Source organism: Ruditapes philippinarum, unplaced genomic scaffold, assembly GCF_026571515.1.
Source record: "Ruditapes philippinarum isolate M1 unplaced genomic scaffold, ASM2657151v2 ctg5844_1_1_1_1, whole genome shotgun sequence".
NCBI classification, from domain to species: Eukaryota; Metazoa; Mollusca; class Bivalvia; order Venerida; family Veneridae; genus Ruditapes; species Ruditapes philippinarum.
Genome location: NW_026861823.1, coordinates 1 through 19,938, shown reverse-complemented (window position 1 = coordinate 19,938; position 19,938 = coordinate 1). Strand labels below are relative to the sequence as shown.

At 36.1% G+C, this 19,938-nt stretch overlaps 3 protein-coding genes across 3 annotated transcripts in view; 1 reads left to right on the top strand and 2 right to left on the bottom strand.

The window, feature by feature from the left end:
- The window catches only part of LOC132716944 (WD repeat-containing protein 97-like), a gene marked incomplete at its 5' end in the record, with an annotated part of 51,760 nt that extends 49,790 nt beyond the window's left edge, over positions 1-1,970 (top strand). The window contains 1 exon segment of the mRNA XM_060700287.1: positions 374-1,970. Within this exon segment, the coding sequence (XP_060556270.1) occupies positions 374-615 (242 nt within the window).
- Positions 1,971-2,502: 532 nt separating this feature from the next.
- On the bottom strand, positions 2,503-8,415 carry LOC132716942 (asialoglycoprotein receptor 2-like). Its single transcript, XM_060700286.1, has 6 exons — positions 8,326-8,415; positions 6,470-6,561; positions 6,042-6,141; positions 5,312-5,431; positions 4,823-4,943; positions 2,503-2,592 (listed from the first exon to the last, which is right to left on the bottom strand). The coding sequence occupies exons 1-6, from the start codon at positions 8,375-8,377 to the stop codon at positions 2,568-2,570; spliced, it is 510 nt and encodes a 169-aa protein (XP_060556269.1). The 5' UTR covers positions 8,378-8,415; the 3' UTR covers positions 2,503-2,567.
- Positions 8,416-9,016: 601 nt separating this feature from the next.
- LOC132716941 (uncharacterized) lies at positions 9,017-13,016 on the bottom strand. The gene is made up of 3 exons (XM_060700285.1): positions 12,878-13,016; positions 11,512-11,945; positions 9,017-11,220 (listed from the first exon to the last, which is right to left on the bottom strand). Exons 2-3 carry the CDS (start codon positions 11,799-11,801, stop codon positions 9,936-9,938), a joined length of 1,575 nt encoding a protein of 524 aa, XP_060556268.1. The 5' UTR covers positions 11,802-11,945; positions 12,878-13,016; the 3' UTR covers positions 9,017-9,935.
- Positions 13,017-19,938: the final 6,922 nt, after the last annotated feature.

Below are 19,938 nucleotides of genomic sequence, written 5' to 3'. Positions count from 1 at the left end.
ATTTTAAAACTTGTAAAGAATGGGTAAAGTCTGCAACTACAGCTAAAATGTTATGAAAAGTATCATCAAGCCACATCAAGGAATTCTTTGATATGGGATGTCTTGTGTTCATGATAAGTGCATAGAGTAATTCTATTATAATTTAAAGATATTTTTACCAGTGAAATTAATTATTTAGTTTTTTTTCATAGTAAATTATTCATTACACCAATGCTATCTTTTATTAAATTATCAATAAACACACAAGCTGTATACTAAAAAGGAAAAAAAAACATTTTGAAGCCTATAAATGCTGTTATTTCATTTGAACAAGATATGTTTAAAACAAGTTTATTTTGTATAATTATAAATTGATGTTTTTATTTTATTACAGATTATCGTCTGCCACCACAAACAGCACGAGGATATCATCCATTCCCTGGTCAAATCACTGGCTTTGTAAACAGTATTAATCTCCCGATGAAACCGTTGATGTTGAACCCCTTCCCCTGTGCTTTAGATGAACTGGACGCAAGATTCCAAGAACCTATTCTGATAACATTAAAATCAGCACAGAAATATTTCATACCTTCACAGTCTATTGTACCGCAGGAGGCAGTGCCTGCTGCACTTTGATCTGACTGGACAGGGGGGAAAAATGACATCAGTGTCTATATATACAGATCTGTGATTTGACTTGATTGTGTGGATACAGTCCTATAGTTAAAATAAAACTATCATAAAATGTGAATTTAGATGCAAAATATATCATTGACTGAAATCATGGCTTTGATTAAAGACATGCTGAAATGCATCTCTCTTAATATAAGATTTCAAATATGAAATATGGATATTTTAAACATGGCATTTTGTTTTTAATTCATGACTTATTTTATATATTTGTTATAATCATGTTGTGTTTGATAGGATTTTATATTGTTATAACAATACATGTATATATAACAATACATGTATATGTTTATTATTAACTTAGTTTATTCTGTGCAATGAAGATTTAATTGGCAGTCACAAGTTTAATTGGCAGTCACAAAGGGATAACATTTAAGTGAAGATTTTATTCTTAATCTCGATATGATTTGTGTCAATTTTTGAATACTGGGACCAGTACATTTTCTATTTTTGCAAAACACCTCTGCTGTGTCTCTTAGAAATTCCTTACTGTATCAAAGTCATGGGACTTCATACAAAATGTATTACTAACTTGAGACTGTTTCAATAAACATTTTTATCCTTTGTAACTTCCTGAGAAAAGTTAAGAAATAAGCTTTATTCGGCAATGTGTTAAAGTTTATCTACATAATGTTATTCAGAATTTAAGGAGTCATAACATAGTATAAATTAGGACATTTGAAGCGCAAAGTTTTCACAGGTTTTGGTCAAAAGACTTATTTCTTACTTTGACTCTCTATGTAATACAACCCTGGCTTATATTTAAAGAATGATATTTCATTATTTTCATTACTGATGAATTTCTTTTTCAACCTTTATAGTTGTTGTTTTACTTTTTGCTCACCCTTTTTGTCGACTATTTTTAAATGTTAATGTATGTTGCAAATTATGTGTAAAAAATATTTGATAACATTTAAAAAGCCTGACATTTTTTAGACATATTCAAAAAACGTAAAGCAAACTGCTTATTTATAGGCATTAAGAAAACATATATATTTAACATTTTACTGGCCTTGAAAAGGAAATAATATAACTTACTTGTAAATAAACAATTTTTAAACCTGAAATATGTTCACAAGAACTATTATCAGAGAAAAAGAAGGTATTTGATGTAAAGACGTTAGTGTGTAATATTTTTTTTCACTGCATGTATTGTATGTACGGGATGACCATGATATACGTTCTATCTGTGATATTTTTTATTTGCTAACACTTTTTACCTTGAACTGTTCCAAAATAAGAATGTTTAAATGAATTGTTAATCAACAAAAAATAAAAATAATAAATTATCATCATTGAAATCAGTTTGTTTTTGCTTGAGAATTTAAATTTGTATTTTGAATAGAAACTATTCAAGAGTTAAAGTGACATTATCATTTATGCCTATTGAAGGGTATATAGTACATTATGCTCATCCAAGGGTATATAGTGAGTGAATAGGTGAAAAAAAGTCAAAATATGTTTACATTTTTTAATACTTCCTTTCAATTTTGTAATTCACTTAGCCTAACAGGTAAATAACTATGTTGCCCAAGGAAATTTCTGTAAAAGTCCATCGGAATGGTTGTTTTTTTTTTGTGTGTAAAATCCGGAGACATAAAATGCTCTATATTAAACATTTAGCAAAGTCAAAAATTGACCTTCAGTACAATTTTGCATATGGTATTGGACATTAAATTAGAAATAACTTGAATATGGCTCAATGAATAGCTTGAGGATTATAAAAATTATGACCCTGCCTTACAATAGTTCTGAGGTGAGCAATCTAGGCCCGTGAAGGCTCTCTTGTTTATTGCACATTTTATATACATGATAAATAATCAGCTCTACGAGTATCATGATATTTCGTTAGCAATTTTATTGTTATAAATGAAAATATTGACCATCAGATACAAAATCTATCCAACTGCATGACTGCCATTTCTGAAATACAATAATAGCAGTTGAACTAATCTTTTGACTACAAATTGAAGAAAAAAAGATATCCTACTACATTTATTATCACATTTAGCACGTAGATAACAGTCAAATTTATGTTAACCCCTTGCACAGCTCACGCATCCCACCCGCTTAAGAAGTATATTGTTTTGTGGATAGCTATGCTTGGTGAGGACTTAACGAATGAAACGGTTGCATCTACACTGGTTCAATGTCTACCTGAGTTTCTACCTGAGTTAAGTATATTTTGAGCATGAAAGCACATTCAGTGACCAAACTTCAAAGGCAGCTTGCCTATGGTCACTAAACGTGTGGCGCATCTTTTATTAAGCTTAGCGGCTGGCTGTCATTGTGTGCATCTGTTTTTTTAGGTTATAAGTCACACGGACAAAATGTAAATTTGTGGCAATTTTCCGGCTACACCTCATATGCTCCTTCATGTATCATTTCAAGCACGGGCAGGTGACTGAGTAGAACTACCGATCTTATGAAATACCTACAGCAATAAGAGACCTTAATCCAAAGTGATTTGAAGTCATCAACCATGACCATTCATTAGCCCTTGAAAACCCATACCCGCTCTATGGGTATATGTGTTTCATAAACAGCCGCTGTTTATATATACACTGTACAACTCAAGATTTGCTAAGGATCACCATTTTGACATTGCATAATTCAGTCCTATTATCATCATATTAAAATCATATTTCCGTATCACCTGTACGGGGACCTCATAATCGTGTACTTAAGTTATCGGTTTGACATGTACACCTTTCACAATAAATACGTGGAAATGCATACCAATCGATATTGGGTGTTTTATGGGCATGTGCTTTCACTTAAACATGTACAAACAGCAAGATTTCTCAACAAACTATGGCAAATTAACAGGTTAAACGTCGTCTTAGTGAAGATGAGATGAACAGGGATATTGGAATGTTGGAGGCTTGCCGTTCACAAAGGCACGTTGCCCATGTCCGTGTGGTATCCCCAGAATGTGAAACCGATTCCAAATGACTGGAATGTCTTGCAGGGCCACGCCGGAGGTCGGGAACGTTCAACGACTCAAGCCCAGGACCGATTTATTGTCCTCTTTTGACAGGCGCAAACGGTTCTCGAAATGTAAGACCTTACGTAACGACTTCCAGAATGCAATTGGTGTGCGTATAAGAACACACTGTTCGAAACAGGTTGCATGATACTGGGTTGAGGTCACGGAGGCCAGCACTTCGCATTTCTTTGACACAACGCCATATTCAAGAGCGTTTGCAATGGGCGCAGACTCATGTCACATGGACAGTTAATTATTGGAGCCAGGTCCTCTTCACTGATGAATCAAGGTTTTGTGTGGACTTTACGGACAGACGGGCTAAGGTTTGGAGAAGTCCAAATGAACGCTTAGCTCCAGCATGCGTTGCAGACCACGACCGTTTTGGCGGGGGTTCAGTCATGGTGTGGGCGTGAATAAGCGCTTAGGGGATAACGGACCTACACATCATTGAAAACGGTACACTGACGGCAGTAAGGTACGTCAATGAAATCTTAGACGTCCATGTACGCACGTACGCTGGCACAATCAGCCCTGATTTCATTCTTTTGGATGACAACGCCCGTGCACTCAGAGCCCACATCACAAACCGATATATTGAGGAGGCAACTATAGTCCGCATGGATTGACCAGCGAGGTCCCCGGATTAAAATCCAATTGAGCATGCTTTGGATATGCTGCAGAAAGTCATTTCTTCACGCCACGTCCAATCAACAACAGTTCTGGAGCTAAGACATGCAATCATAGAGGAATTGTCACAGATTCCTCATTAAAAGATCCCAAGACTCATCAGCAGCATGCGGTGGCGATGCCAGGGCGTAGTTAATACCCGCGGACTTCATACTCGGTATTAAACACCCTAAGCCAACCATTTCCTGATTTGCAAGATTTTTTATTCCAGTATGTGATCTCCAAAATGTTGATTTTCGTCCAGCACACTCTTTCCGCAACAGGCACACGTCAAGGAACACTTCCATTGTCATTATTTTCATAAAAATCAATTCCTAACTAATTATATTTAATTCCTTTTAATCAATTTTCACATTTATTACAAAAACACAAAAGTAACGCACTGTAGAAAAAGTGATCCTTAGCAAATTTTAGTAGTATATAAATGATGCTTTGAACAGTTTTATTATGAATAATACAAGCAAGTCAATAACTTACATTAGTTCACAAACGTAAGAATGTGATTCAGAGCATCGCCTGTCCTGCCATTGGAAATGTTGTTTACCTACCACACCGATACAATCTTCGTCATGATCACCTGCCCCTGTATCTGGCTCACCTGACAAAACGAACGACCAAATGTTTACTAGTTGTCTGCCATTTAAAAGGTATGTACGTGCACACGTATTAATAATCCGGCAATGCATTTGAAATATCATATAATAATTATAAAACAAGACGACAGTTATTTACTAATTTGTGGTTTTATTACAATGAGAGGGTTAACCAGGCTCGGGCTGCGAATACTGTTTATGTAAGATAAACGGCATTTTGTTGTCCATCTTGCGATTTCTGGTTGTTTTGATTACCATCGAGAATAATAAACTTAAGGGGCTTTTTAAGTTCTGTTGCAAAGAGAAAAAAACAACACAAATACAAAATAAATGAACACTGTCACTCTGGAATAAAACCTCGACAGTGCTTTACCTGGTGCCCAGTTAGTGTACTCAAGAATAAGCTGGTTAATATCTGTCCATTTCCAGAATCCTTCAGTATCATTATCCGAACCTCCAATCCACACAGACGATGCACTGTCATGATGTATATCTAAAAGTTGATCATACATGTGTGAATATGTCTTAATCATTTCAAGCACTATCGACAAATATATCAGTTCTAACCTAACTATGGTCGCCGGTTGCGATCATTTCAAAACCTTAAGAAATTTTATCGTTTTATCATAAAATGTCACGGGCAACTTACAGCCCCGCCCGCGATATGTTTTGCCGAATTCGTACAAAATGTCGCGGGGAACGTATAAACCTCGATATTTTATATCAGTTGTTGGAAACAGCAAGTAACATTTTGACTCCAATGGTGTTTGTAAATAGTTTGACATAACTCTGTACTGTTGCTGCCGATATTGAATTTCAATTCATAACTACGTGATCATTATACTAAAAGTATACAGGAATAAGGGCTAGTTTGTATTAATTCGTAAACGTTTCAACGTTGTTCTTTCACAATGGTACAACACATCGTTCAATGTGTATAATGACTTAGGTCTGAAAGATCAAGAAGTAATTCATATGGGTACATGCAGACTGTTAACCGCTAGTTTCTGTTGTGATTGTCATTTCCGTCATGTAAAACTGTACTAAAAGACTTGCACCTTTAATATAGTAAAGTACGGTTTGTGATTGACTTTACAAATTACCTGAAGAAGAAATCAAGGTTTTGAGATGATCCGCAATGAAATCACTTTCTTCTTGTGTTTCTATGGCGACTAGAGTAGCATGTTCTTTATGGCAAGCATTCTGTTAAATATGAACACACTGTGTTTACCTAAACACAATTAGGCCTACATGTATAACTGTATATGTTCTTTTAATCAAACATTAATGTTCCCCTATATATTAATTAATTGTATTTTGATTATTCAAGACGTGTTTTAAGTTATGAACGTGCTATTATTATCATAAACCCGTCAGTCGCTTGTAAAATCATAAATGCAACTCTTATTGGTTCACGTTGTAAACAACAATTTCAGCCAAGCATTACTGTTAACATTTGTTTCTTTATTACAAGAATAATTTGTATAAAAAAGCAAAAGAATCAGCTGAGTTTCAATCGCAACACACTTACTTTAGCATCGTTCCAGCTCTGTTTATTGTCAACATTAAATTGGTAGCATGAATCACGGAATCCTGTCCACCCCGATTGACATGCGCACGCAACTGACAGAAACAAATTTGCGTTAACATTCATCTATTAACATTTAAAAAACAACTATTTTTAAACTGCATTGCCTAAAAATGTGGATGAAAGGAATACTATTAGGGAATTGACGGAAGGACAATGCAGCAATATTGTTATATCCATTTTAAAGACAGCATGAAGGTTGTAATCAAAATAATGATTGGCATATATCTTAAAATTAACTATTAACATACAGCTGCTCATTTTTTTAAAGTCACAAAAGAAAATATAATGATGATTGTAGCATATATTTACGGAGCCCCTAAAGTGAAAAAAGTGTGGAAAATGTCACCTTAAGGGCTCGTACCAGAGTGACTTCTTTGCATGGCAGATATATTTTATTTTCTACGTCAGAGTTTTCAAGCTTTACCATATTTTTGAATACCTGTATCAAAGAATTGTAGGTCTGCAAGTTGGGCGAGGATAAAACGCAGATGCAAAAAGAGTTCAAGCTTTAGTCAGAATTTTTTTATGATTTTAAGCCGGAGATGATCGCTGCTTTAATTCCTTTATGGCCTCTTAATTTATAGGCTTTAACTGTTAACAGGTACTTTTTCAAGGGACAAAACCCCACACATAAGTTTCACAGTCAGAGTTTATGATAATGTATTAATTGATTCTTTTCATTCCAATTCTTATGTTGAATTCTGTTTCAGCTTAAAGTTGCGGTCTCAATCCCAGCAGAGCCCAGGACCACCCCGGTAAGTTACTGGGATGAAATAATCCGGGTCGAAATTATTGTTGCGATCACACTTACCCCGCAGCACTACGGTTACTCCCAACTTACGACCTAGGATGCGCTCCGGACAATCCAGGCAGAGCCCAGGTGAAGCTACAATGACACCGGCAGAGCCCCGGTTGACACAGGCAGAGCCCTGGTTATCCAGGCAGAGCCCCGGCAAATCCTAGAACGAGCCCGGAAAAGCTCCGGTAGAACCCCGATGGATTGAAAACGCGCGAAAATGATAACGTTGATTTAATATAATATATTTTGTTCCAGTACAGTTATTCATGATGTTTTCTGATTAATCCTTATGCAAGACTGGACAGAAGGGAAATGGGGGGAAGGGTTTTAATAAAAACAAGTGAAATCAATGCAAATTGTTGTGAATTTTAAATGTTTTAAATAAACCGGGCTTTGCGGGGCTCTATCGGAATCAACCGTAGCTCCATCGCCATCGTCCATGGCTCTGCCGGCATCCTTTGGGGCTCTCCGACACTCACAGGGGCTCTGCCGGCATTAACCGGGGCTGTACAGAAGCTGTACCGGCTATATCATACCCCGGTTTGTGCCGGCAGAGCAACGGTGCTTGTCCGGTGTAACCCCGGTCGTTCCCAGCAGAGCTAAGGATGAAGTCGGTAAATCTATACTTCTCGGATCATCCCAGACCACCCCGGTGATATTAAATATTCTATTCCATCTGGGGGTCGAATGCCGGATGTTCCCGGATCATCCCAGACGTTGACGGCAGAGTTACGGATGTACTCTGGTTCTTCCCGGTCGTACCTCGGCCGTTCCCAGATCACCCCGGACGTCTACCGACGCTCTGCCGGGATGTAAGTGAGACTGTAGCTTTAAACATGGACAACAGCTTGCTTTATAAACAGATTCAACCAACCCGAGCAATCAACTTAAAATAACTGACCTTAAATCATTCCTTCCCTAGATGTTACAACATTTAGTGTCCCGTACGTTATCTCCCTGTAGAAATTTAAGGATAATCAATAAAGTAATTGATTACCTGTCGAAATGTATGTAACAGTGAAAAGTAACGATAGCACCAAGGACTTCATTCTCTCAAATCACAAGTATCGTATATCTATCTAACAAAAGTCACATGAAGTGCCGAGTTATCTGTTAAAGTTGACTGACATATTTTATCTAAAATATTATATAATAGAATCTACTGCTCGAATGTAATCGGCTATTAATAAAGATTTTTTAAGATGTTTTTTTTTTGTCTTTTTTGTGCATATTAAGACTGATAAATTACATTTGTTAAGAAATTTTAGCACCCGGTTACTGAAAATAACAAGAATAAAGATCAACAAGGCAAAGGCAACGTTCACAGGACGCCGCCCCCGGACACATCCAAGCAGGACACCCAGAAGGCACCAAACAAGTACCTGGAGTGGACACAAGGGCGAAAGGAGCGGGACATGTAATGTGAAATAATATAAACAAAAACAGGCCCATAAGGGAATTAAAGGGAAAAGGGCTGTACGGGCGAAAAGGTGGTGGTGGTGGGGGGGTTAAAAATGGAAGGGGGGGGGGGAGAGAAAATACCTACCGTCAACGACAATCCAACAAGATAGACATCACAAAACATGTAAACATCCAAAAACAAGTAACAATACTGACAAGAAAAACACGTGAAGGAACACCAAGTGGTACAAAGGTGGCGGCATGGCCGAGTGGTTAATGCTTCGACTAGTAATCTTATGATCGCTAGCCGCATGGGTTCAAACCCTGACAGGGGCAAGTCGCTGTTTCCTTGAGCAAGAAACTTTACACTCATTGCTCAGTACTGGTTGGTTCCAGGAACGGATTCGAAAGTGTGTTTATAAGCTAATAGCTTCCTACACAATCGAACTAAAATAAATTCTGTACAAACCAAAGGGGTACCGCCTTGGAACGGTCAGTGGTAGTTAAACCACTGGGGAGTTTAAACCGGTTTTAGGCGCGCCAAACCTCACTCTTAGCCCCAATATGTTCCTGAATGACACGAAAATGTATATAAAATTAATCCCCGCCAAGTGAAATTCTAACAATGGTCATGGTTACATTAGACGAAATAAATAAAACGCATACAAAATTATGTAAATATGTAGAAAAAGTTACTGCCTAATGACCATTACCAAAGTACTAGATGCCTTAAAGGAAGGCAGAGCAACAAGAAAATCACCTACAAGGGCCCGACGAAGCAAGGCAGAAGACGAACATTAAGACAATTCAGTCCCCAAAGGGCTTTAAGAACTGTCCATCATAGAGTCTCCCACTTGGTCCGTCAGATGTAATCAAAAGAGGAAAGCGTAGTCTTTAAGTCTTTAAACTTCCTGGAGCACAATATTGGCATTGTTCAAATGATGAAATTGACCTTGAGCATATTTTACATCAAAGTATGTCAGTACTGATAAACGAGAAACTGATCGAATTTGAAGTCAACAAAATTAATATCATAAAAGTAAATACATTTTACATTATACACATCTGCATTATGTACATATCAAATATTAAAATGAAACAGAAAAATATTAAATAAGTCTATGTACAAACTCCTCATTGATATAATGTATAATTGTTAGCAAGTCGAGGACTTTCTTAGCTGATTAGTTTTTTTGCATGTATCATCTATATTACATTCTCTTCTTCCGTTTCAGGTACGGGTTGATGATTTGATTTATCACGGCTGGAGACGTGTTTAAACCCGATACCTTTGATTCCTGTATCATATGTAGATACACATTGAATGCGAATCATTCCTGTGTCACTAGTAACAAGTTCCTTGTTTGTACTGCATCTGGCTTCAAGTTCTAATTCACTGCTACAGCTGTATCTGATGTTGATATTAACAATATACGGAACGCTCCTTTTCTCTAACAGTAAAGGTTTTGTTAGATTTACTTCAGTATCTGTTGCATTAAATTGCTGCACTTTGAATTCCTCTTCACCGCCTATGTCATTGACACTGATACTTCCCGAAAGAAAAAGACATAAATTCACCGGAAGTTTGAACCGATCTATTTTATACATCTCTCTAACGTAGTAATTCCGATATAATGGACGATCGAGGGTAGAAATGTTCACGACTTGCGACCGAAAGATATTGTACTTCATTTTCTCGGGCTGCGAATCGCCGTGACGGATTTCTCCAACAAAATGTGTTTCATTGCCTGCATCGGTATAGATATCTTGCGTGTTTACCAAATACGGATTGATTTCATCAAGGACAAGACGAGACAAGAAGGCGCTCTTAAGCATAGTAATTTCGAAGGAAGTATGAAGATATTTGGAGTATTTTCTTTCTCCATCTTGGTTATTTACATACACTGTTTCAAGTTCTGGCGCCCTTGCTATGCATGAGTTAGTAGTAACGTGTATATTTGCGGCTTTATAAGCATATGCCGCAATATTTGCATATTCTTCATCAGAAAAATATCCCTTTCTGCTTACTGACTCGCGCAACGTTTGAGAAGACATTGTGGGCAGTCTTAAAAAGTAAAACGATTCTCCGATACGTTTACGTATATCTGTACCGCTCACTGCCACATCTTTCTCTCCCAATTGTTTGCGTGCCCAGCTTTCCACTGCTTCTAAAATGTATGCCTCCTCAACATAAAGTGTATCCCCTTTAAGAATATATAAAAGACAATCTTCAGATATGTTCATGAAACTTTCCGTCTGTATTACGTCTTGTGCGTGACTATCAATAAAGGAACAACATGCGTCTCTCAGGCCATCAAGGTTGTAAAACATTGCTATTGTCAGAGTTTCACATACATTACTTGATGTTAATACAGTTTTTAAAAACTCTGAACATAACTGAACAAGATTTGTGACCTGGAAATAATGAGCCATTTCCAAAATTGCAAAAGCAGTACCTTCTGTTAACGTAATCGAGTCACTGTATATGTACCTGTTAAACAAAATGAGACTGATTTATGAACAGTTTGTATAAACATTTTCAGGAAGAAACACATGTTTAGTTTATGCTTAGTCATGCTTCGAAGTAAAATTGTTTCCGATGTATTTACGACATCTTTATAAATAAGTATGTGGGTGATCAATAAATCATTCATTGTTAACTTGATACCAAGTTTAAAACAATATGAAAAAATATTCACCAACTATTTAAAGATAAAACATTTTTAAAAGCTGATTGCACTTTCGTAATGTTAAAACTGACAGGAAAATAAGAAGTTCTTACACAAGGAATAAATGGATTATTTCCTTCTGTTGATCTTTAAGTTCTACTACATTTGTTGTGCCAGCACAGGGACCGAAGAACATCGCCTGAAATACGGAACTTCTAGATGCAAGCACATTTTTGTGTGCTTTAATCACTCCCTCCCCTTTATCATTGTCCATACATTGAAATACGACGTCTGTCCAGAGACCCTGTTGAAACATTTCCAACATGCATTGTCCTAGATTCTTTCCGTCTTGCCAGTATTTCTTTACTTCCTGCATAACACACTCTTTGCTAGCATCCGCCATCCAAATTATTTATCAAACTGTTACCGTTATAGTGATTTAAATGCTAGACACTTTTATGTAGTGGCTGTTTCCGCGTCATAATCCAATGCATCACATAAATTTTGTTATCAATCTTTGTATTTCTTTTATCTTTATATACTGAATCTGAAACAAAATTGTATTGTTACAAAATCTCTTTTTTTAAACTGGTACTGTTAAATTAAATGCTTGACATTTTAAAGCAGTGGCTGTACTTTAAAATGTATCCGCATCATCCCCATGTAGAACATCAGTTTTGTTATCAATCTGAAATTTAACATCTCAACCAAGAGGTCACGGGTTCGAGCCCTACTCGGGTCACGACCATGTTTCTTCATATGAAACCAGTACTGGTTGGTTTCAGGAAGCGGATTCGAAATTAATATAAGTTGCAAGAACTTGTTTCGCAATCGAGCTTAAATAAATATGTTTAAACCAAACATCTTTATTTTAGGTTTCAAAATAGTATTGTACAAAAACTCATTTAAATATTTAAAACGAGGAAAGGCGGAACAAGAAACATATAGATTACACAAACCATATACTATTCTAGTAGTTGACTTAAAAATTTTGAGATTTGAACGGATACAGTATCATTTGATGACAATATTAAATTACTGTTAGGATTTACGAAACTGCATTGTTGTTTAATTAATGCAAAGTTTCGTCTCGATACGCACGAGTACAAAAAAGAAATTATATTTGATAAAGCTAATTAATTTGTGATATAAAGTTTTCTTTATGAGAAAGTGTGAAGAAAAAGATAATTTTAGTTAAACCTAACTCTTTGTAAAATGACACATTGGCCTACTTCCTTAATCGTTATATTTCGTCATGTCTCTCTATAACTCTTCTCGAAACTGACTGAGACGTGACGATATTAAACTTATTGTTTTACAGCCTTTTTTAAATGTAAAATAAACTTTCGTTTGAGTACACACACAGATGAAATATCGCACTAGAATATTCAATTTTCATAGCCGTCATTTATTCAAATACGAAACATCGTGATCAACAAAGAAAAGGTATTTTTTTGTCTAGAAAAAGATACATCTTACCTTTGAAGGTACCCCACTTTGTAGAAACCTGCGCACTGTTATGCTAAAAGATAATATAAATCAATCTTTAAACTCACGTTAGTGTGACCTGAGATAATTTGTTACAGATAGTAAGAGATATGAGGTGTGTTCAAAGGCCAATATCTCGCTTTTAACGTACCGCGTAAGCTCCCAACTGATAAATACATTATGTAAATCAGTTCAGTCTAGCTTTGACAATAGCTCGATTACCGCTATCTACTTACTCGTGTACGAGGGGCGTTCAATATATTCGTAGACTAATGTCCTCATTTTTTTTATTTCAGAAGCAATTTTAATTAAAATTGTATCAATTGATAGCGTTGTTATTCCGTTTGCAAAACAATGAAAATTCAAATTGATAATTACGCAACTTTAAGACTGACAGCCATTTTCATAACCATGGTAACGCGCCAGCGCACCAGACCAATTTTTTTTAATAAACTTATTAAGCGTATAAACATTCTATTTTTTGATAAGATAAACACTTAAAAATCCGGGAAAGTAATATATGAAGATATGACGACGTTTCCTGAAAATATGACGACATTTGGACGTTGGAGTTTGGATAAACAACATTTTTGCTGTGAAAGCATCAGCAGAATTGACGTCAGAAATGATGTCACAAGAAAAGTTGAAAACCAGGGCAATAATAAACATTTGCAAGGATCTTGGGAAAACACCGACTGGCACTTATAAAATGCTGCAAAAAAGTCGAGGGAAGATATCTGTTAGCCGTGCGCTTGTTTTTAAATGGCATTAACGTTTCTCTGAAAGACGAGCAAGTATTCAGGACGACACAAGATCAGGGAGGAGGTTGCACGTTAATGAAACATTAAGCTAAAATGGCTAGAAAAAAAGTCTCCTTTCACTGACCAAATACGATCCTATATCAAGAACCGCTATATTCTTAGTATACAGACGGAATACATTTTTAATGAAATATGTCGTGTTTATGGGAACAGTGAACTTTCTTTTTCATCTGTCACACGGTGGTGGATTCCTTAATACACGCCGCCCGAAAACTGCAACTTCGCCAAAAAATGATTGAAAAAGTAAAGGATTTGATTGCTACTGTTGCAAGATTTACAACTAGGTAACTAGCTTAATGGGTTGGTATCTCTGTAGGAGCCGCGCATACAATACTCAGACGTGATTTAAAAATGAGAAGGATAAGTCCCAGATTGATACCGCATCTCCTTACAAAAGAGCAAGAACTTGCTCGGGTAGGAATCTCCAAACAATTGTTGAAACAGTTCTCTAAATACATAAATCGATCTGTCGCAAATATCACAGTGACTGTTATAACTTATGTATGTATTGTTCTTATCTGGTTTATAAAAAGATGCAATTAGATATATACGTGTACTTCCGGTGATACCTATGACATGGAATAAAAGTGACAACTATTATTGTGTTCTTATAAATCTTGATATATATTAAATAAGGACATAACAATCATCACTGGCGATGAGACGTGGATTCACTTGTATGAGCGCAAGCGAAAGATACAAAATATGGGCAACCAAAGGAAGTTAAAGACTTGCATAGCAAAACGCAACGTCAAAAATGGTCATGTATGTAATTTCTTAAACAATCAAGGGCCTTCTATTCAAATTGCCGTACCAAAGGTTAAATCTATAAATGTCAAGTTCTACAAAGGCAAGGTCCTTCATAAATTTAAGAAATATTTCAAAAACCGTCGACCAGCAACTGGTCTCCGCGTTGTTAGGTTGTTGCATGACAATGCTTCATTGTACAAGAATATCTGAAGCAGATCTTGCCCATTGTGAATGGTTTCCTATTTCCGAGGCTCAAAAAACACCTTGCTGGAAGAAAATATCAAACGCGGAAAAGTCTTGGTTCGGCTTTTTTTCCAGTGTCTGAACAGTATACATCGAAAATATCATGAAAACGTTTTTAAAAATTTGATTATAAACTAAAACTTTGTATATCACATGGTGGTGAGTATTTTGAAATATTGAGATAATTATTTTGGCACTGTTTGTTAAGCACTTCTGAAAAGTGACCTAGTTGCATTCTTATTTGAACACCCCTCATATTATCAGAATGTTTAAGTGCTTTTTTTTATCAGATACTCGAATATGTTATAAGCTTAAATTGTTTTTACATGTATTTATATCATTTAAATAAGTTGCAACTTGTTTGCTTGATTTGAATTCATAACGGCACTGATATGAAAGATACGTTTGCAGAATTTCTAATCTGACAAGGTTGGAAGACACACGAGTAATTAGAACTTGCATGCATAATTTCAGTCACCAATGAGCACATCCGGTAAGTGATCATTACCACGCGATCTTTAATCCCTACATACTTTAATGCAGAGCCATCATTTTTCTGATAAAAAATCTTGTTTACGTTGTTCACAAATATGTGCATAATTAGGCTTATACCGGAGACGTTTCAGCTCCAAGTTTTTTGGCAGTCAAATACATAGTTAGATCTATACTAAACTAACAGTTTAGACATGCTCGTTATTTCAATGCAATGCCATATCTTACTGTCATTGTGTAAGTGGGTGCTTGTTTCAGCGACATTCTGACGACTTGTCTGTTTAGAAGTGTAAACTTGTACATGATAGTACGACTGTCTGGAATGCAAGTTAATTTATTTTATGTTTTTTATCGTGTAAAACCAGTTATGTTTAAATCTGTAGACTCTATGCAGTGTAGCAAAGGAGCGGGGGAAGGGGGCACTGCGTATGAGTTTGGACCGGTTTTCATGTATAACCTTTAACTTATGACCTGCAGCAGCATGCTAGCCTCTTGAAAAATAGAGATCGTCTTTTCTATTGTATAAGATATTTTATTTGTAGATTTATATTGTAAAAAATGATGAGCTAAAATATACACAGTTTAACAGATAAGAAGTACGTGAGTAAAACACAAACATAAATTAATATTTTCATTTCTGCCTTCTTACAAATGAATTGTTAATTAGACCTTTACCTGTAAATGTTTTGTACATTAACATATGCACTGTTTGTTATTCTAATTATAAATATGCTGTTTCCATGTCATAATAGGCTTTTAAACCTTAAATGACTGAAATGTATGTCATGCTTGCAATCATTTTATTTAAGGTAGATTTGAAAAAAAGATAAACAATTTTGTAATATGTAAGGGGATTATTATTATCATTATTATCATTATTTTATACAACTTGCTTGCTATATATCAAGTTTGATTACAATATTTTATTCCATACTCTTGTTCCTGTCTGGAAAACATGTATCTATTTTTAGAAAAATATACCTTAACCTTGACACTCAGGGGGTCCAAATGCAATGCCAATCGGGGTCTTCAAATAAGCTTGCTATAAACCAAGTTGAATTACAACGTCTTATTTCTTACTCTAGTCGTTGTCCGGAAACCATTTTACTTTTTCTAGTTTCGGTGACTTGACCTTGACTCCAGGGGTTCAAATGCAACATCATATAAGCTTGCTTTTTATCATGTTTGATAATAATACTCGTACCTCATTCCAAACCCTTGTTATCGTCAGGAATTATTTAATTTGAAGAGTTTAATTGTAATGCAAGTATTACTGAAAACAAACATTGACATTCTGATCTGCTGCTGCTTTTATTCAATAATATAATGTAATCGTCTAAATAACCGTACTTTTACTGGCCTAGCTTGACCTTCATCACCAATATTGTCGATTTGTCATTAATGATTTAATTGTTTATTGCTGATAGGGCATTTCAGTTTCATTAAATAAAATGTAAATGATAAACGCCTTCTACAAAATTCTACATATTACTTGAAATTTGACTTCTGCATGTAGATTTTTGAAGGCTCTGTGGTTTATTGCATATTTTATATACAAACTCATGATGTTTTCGCAGCTCTACGAGTATCATGATATTTCGTTAGCTTAAAATTAAAATATTGACCACCAGATACAAAATCTATCCAGCTGCATGTTTCTAAAACAAAATAAAAGCACTTGAACAATGATTTTCACTACAAATTGAAGAACAAAAGATATCCTACTACATATATTATCACATATAGCAAGTAGATAACATTCACATTTATGTAAAGTGAGTACTTTGCGTCTCGTGCACAGCCCACACATCCCACACGCTGTATATTGTTTTGCTCATGTCAGAACATGGATAGCTATGCTTGGTGAGGACTTGAAAATTTACAATGAAACAGTTGCACTTTACCTGGTTCAATGTCTACATGTATTGAAGATATTTTGAACTCAAAACGATTTCTGTAAGATAACCAGACCATTGAGGCGCATTCAGTGGCGAAACTTCAAAGGCCTATTGTCAGCAAACGTATGGCGCATCTTTCACCAAGCGACTGGCTGTCATTATGGGCATCTGTTTTAATTGGTTTTAAGTCACATGGACAATGTGCAGGTCATATGGGGATTATCCGGCTACACCCCATATGCTCCTTCATGTATCATTTAAAGTACGAGCGGAAGACTGAGTAAAACTACCGATCTAATATGTAAGCTTTCTAGGACAGCTTCCTCACACAGAAGAATCCAAAGTCCCTGTTGGGAATCAAACCTACAAAGATAAGAGACCTGAATCCAAAATGATTTGAAGTCATCAGCCATGACCATTCACTAGCCCTTGAAAACCCATACCCGCTCTATTGGTATATATGTTTCATATACAGCCTCTATTTATATATAAGTGACGCTTTGGTAAAAATAGCTTACAAACGGCAGCAAGCAGCTCAGTTTGGTTTAATAATACAGATGTACATTCAACAGGGCTTAGGCAAGTTTCTACAGTTTCTGGAGTCAGATGATTTCTATAAAGAGAAGGCAACACAACATGTTAAAGATGTGTTTGCCATGTCAACTAAGGCTCTTGACCAGTTAGGCCCCTCAGGGGCGTTCAACCATGTTATCAGAAGGCCGGTAGTGATGACTGATACTGCTCTTTTTGAGCAACCAGACAATTTGGAATTTTCTAATTTACCTTTAATGTTTGAGGGTGTGTTTGGTGCTGGTTTGGAGTCTTTGTTAAAAGCTCGCAAAGAGAAAAAGAAACAAATGATGATTTAATTCAAGAAGTCAGAAGGTCTGGCTTTAAAAGGAAGTTCTCGGGTGCTAAATCTGATTCGAGTAAAAGACCAACTCCAGATAGATTTCTTATCCCAAGACTGTCAAGAGATAAAACTGACAGCGGAACACAGTCAAATTATAAGTCAAGGGGCAGTAATGGTAGTTTCCCAACGGGATCAACATCCTTTTCAGATAGAGGAAAGTAGGCAAAATCAGATGGAAAATGACTCTGTATAATTGCAAAATGGCCGGAGATACACGTTGAGGGGGACTTTCTCTTTTCCTTTCAGGATGGGAGAAAATAACCACAGACAAATGGGTGTTCGAATTAATCAAACACGGTTATAAATTGGAGTTTCTGAAAACATCACCTTTTAATGGTCTAAAACCTATAAAAGTTCCTTTAAAAGACGAAGCTGATAGTTCAGAAATCAATAATCTTTTAGACAAAAAAGTTCTAGAAATTGTATCTCCCAACAAAATTTATTCAGGTTTTTACAGATCGTTGTTTCTAGTGACAAAAAAGACTGGGGATTTGAGACCAGTCATAAACTTGAAACCCCTCAACGAGTATCTCCGCAAACAACAAAATGAACACTTTATCAACGAAAGTGTTCAAACTGATCGAAACAGGAGACTGGGTTCTCACTCTAGACTTATAATACGCATATTTCCACTTAGAGATATTTAAGGGTCATCGGCAATATCTCCGTTTTCAATACAAAGGAGTTGTTTACCAGTTTCGCACTCTATGTCACGGTCCGACAAGTGCATCAAGAGCTTTTGTCAAAATGATATCTGTAGTGGTTGCACACCTTCGAAAGCCAATGTGCATATTGCCAGTTACATGGACGATTTGGTTAATCAAAAGAAAGATTTTCTTTTAAAAACAGAGCACTGGTTCTCAGTCTTCTTTATCGATAAGGGTTCATTGTATACAAAAAACACAATTAGTACATGTTCAGTCATTGACTTACATAGGGGCTCGTTCAGATCTGATTAACGGCAGTGTCTCCCCAATTTTAGAACGACTGAAAATGAAAAATATATGTCAAACAAGAGCAAGACATTATCTGATTCTCTTGGGCACAATTACATCTTGTCTAGAAATGATTGCAATTGTAAGGTTGTTCATGAGACCAATTCACCTGCATTTGCAGCATTGCTGCAAAGAATGGTTCTTTCTCATATGGTTCCTTTAACCTCTCAGCTGATTTTAAATCTAAATTGGTGGTTAGTGGATCAAACTATAACAAGGGGCAAATCATTTCTAAAAGACGCCTTTCCAGTCACAGTAACCGCAGATGCGAGTGGCAAATGGGGTTGGGGTGAGCACATTGACAACCTAACTTGTCAGGGTCAGTGGAGCATAACACAGAAGTTATTACACATAAACTGTCTGGAAATGATGGCTGTGATGCTCAGTATTCAACAGTTCCTGTCTGCAATGTACTGGTCAAATTGGATGCCCTGTAAATTGCACGGCAAGACATGTTTGTGTATGCCTTTCCGCCTTTGCATCTGATTCCCAAAGTTCTAAGTTACTTGAAGAAATAACGATGCACTATGATTCTCATTACTCCACAGTGGCCGAGTCTGACTGCATGGCTGTTATCGACCGGAAGTTCATGTAAAAAAACCCTGTCTGAAAAAAACTCCAAAAAAACAAGAAAACTTATGGTTAAATCCTCGAGACATCGCACTCAAAAAGACTATAAATCTAAGTTCAGACAATTCAATAGCAGGTGTCGTGAACTGACTATGCAGATTTCTGTGACAAATTTGTTTGGAAAAGTCTTACAATATCGTTCTATTAATGGAAACAGATCCACGTTATCATCAGTTTTAGCACCTGTGGTGAATATTCCTATAGGTCAACATCCTTTTATTACTCGCTAACCTAAAGCTGTTTTTAACGAACGTCCTCAGATTAAAAAAAGCTTGTTTCTGAATGGAATCTTCTTTTCAGTTGAGGATGT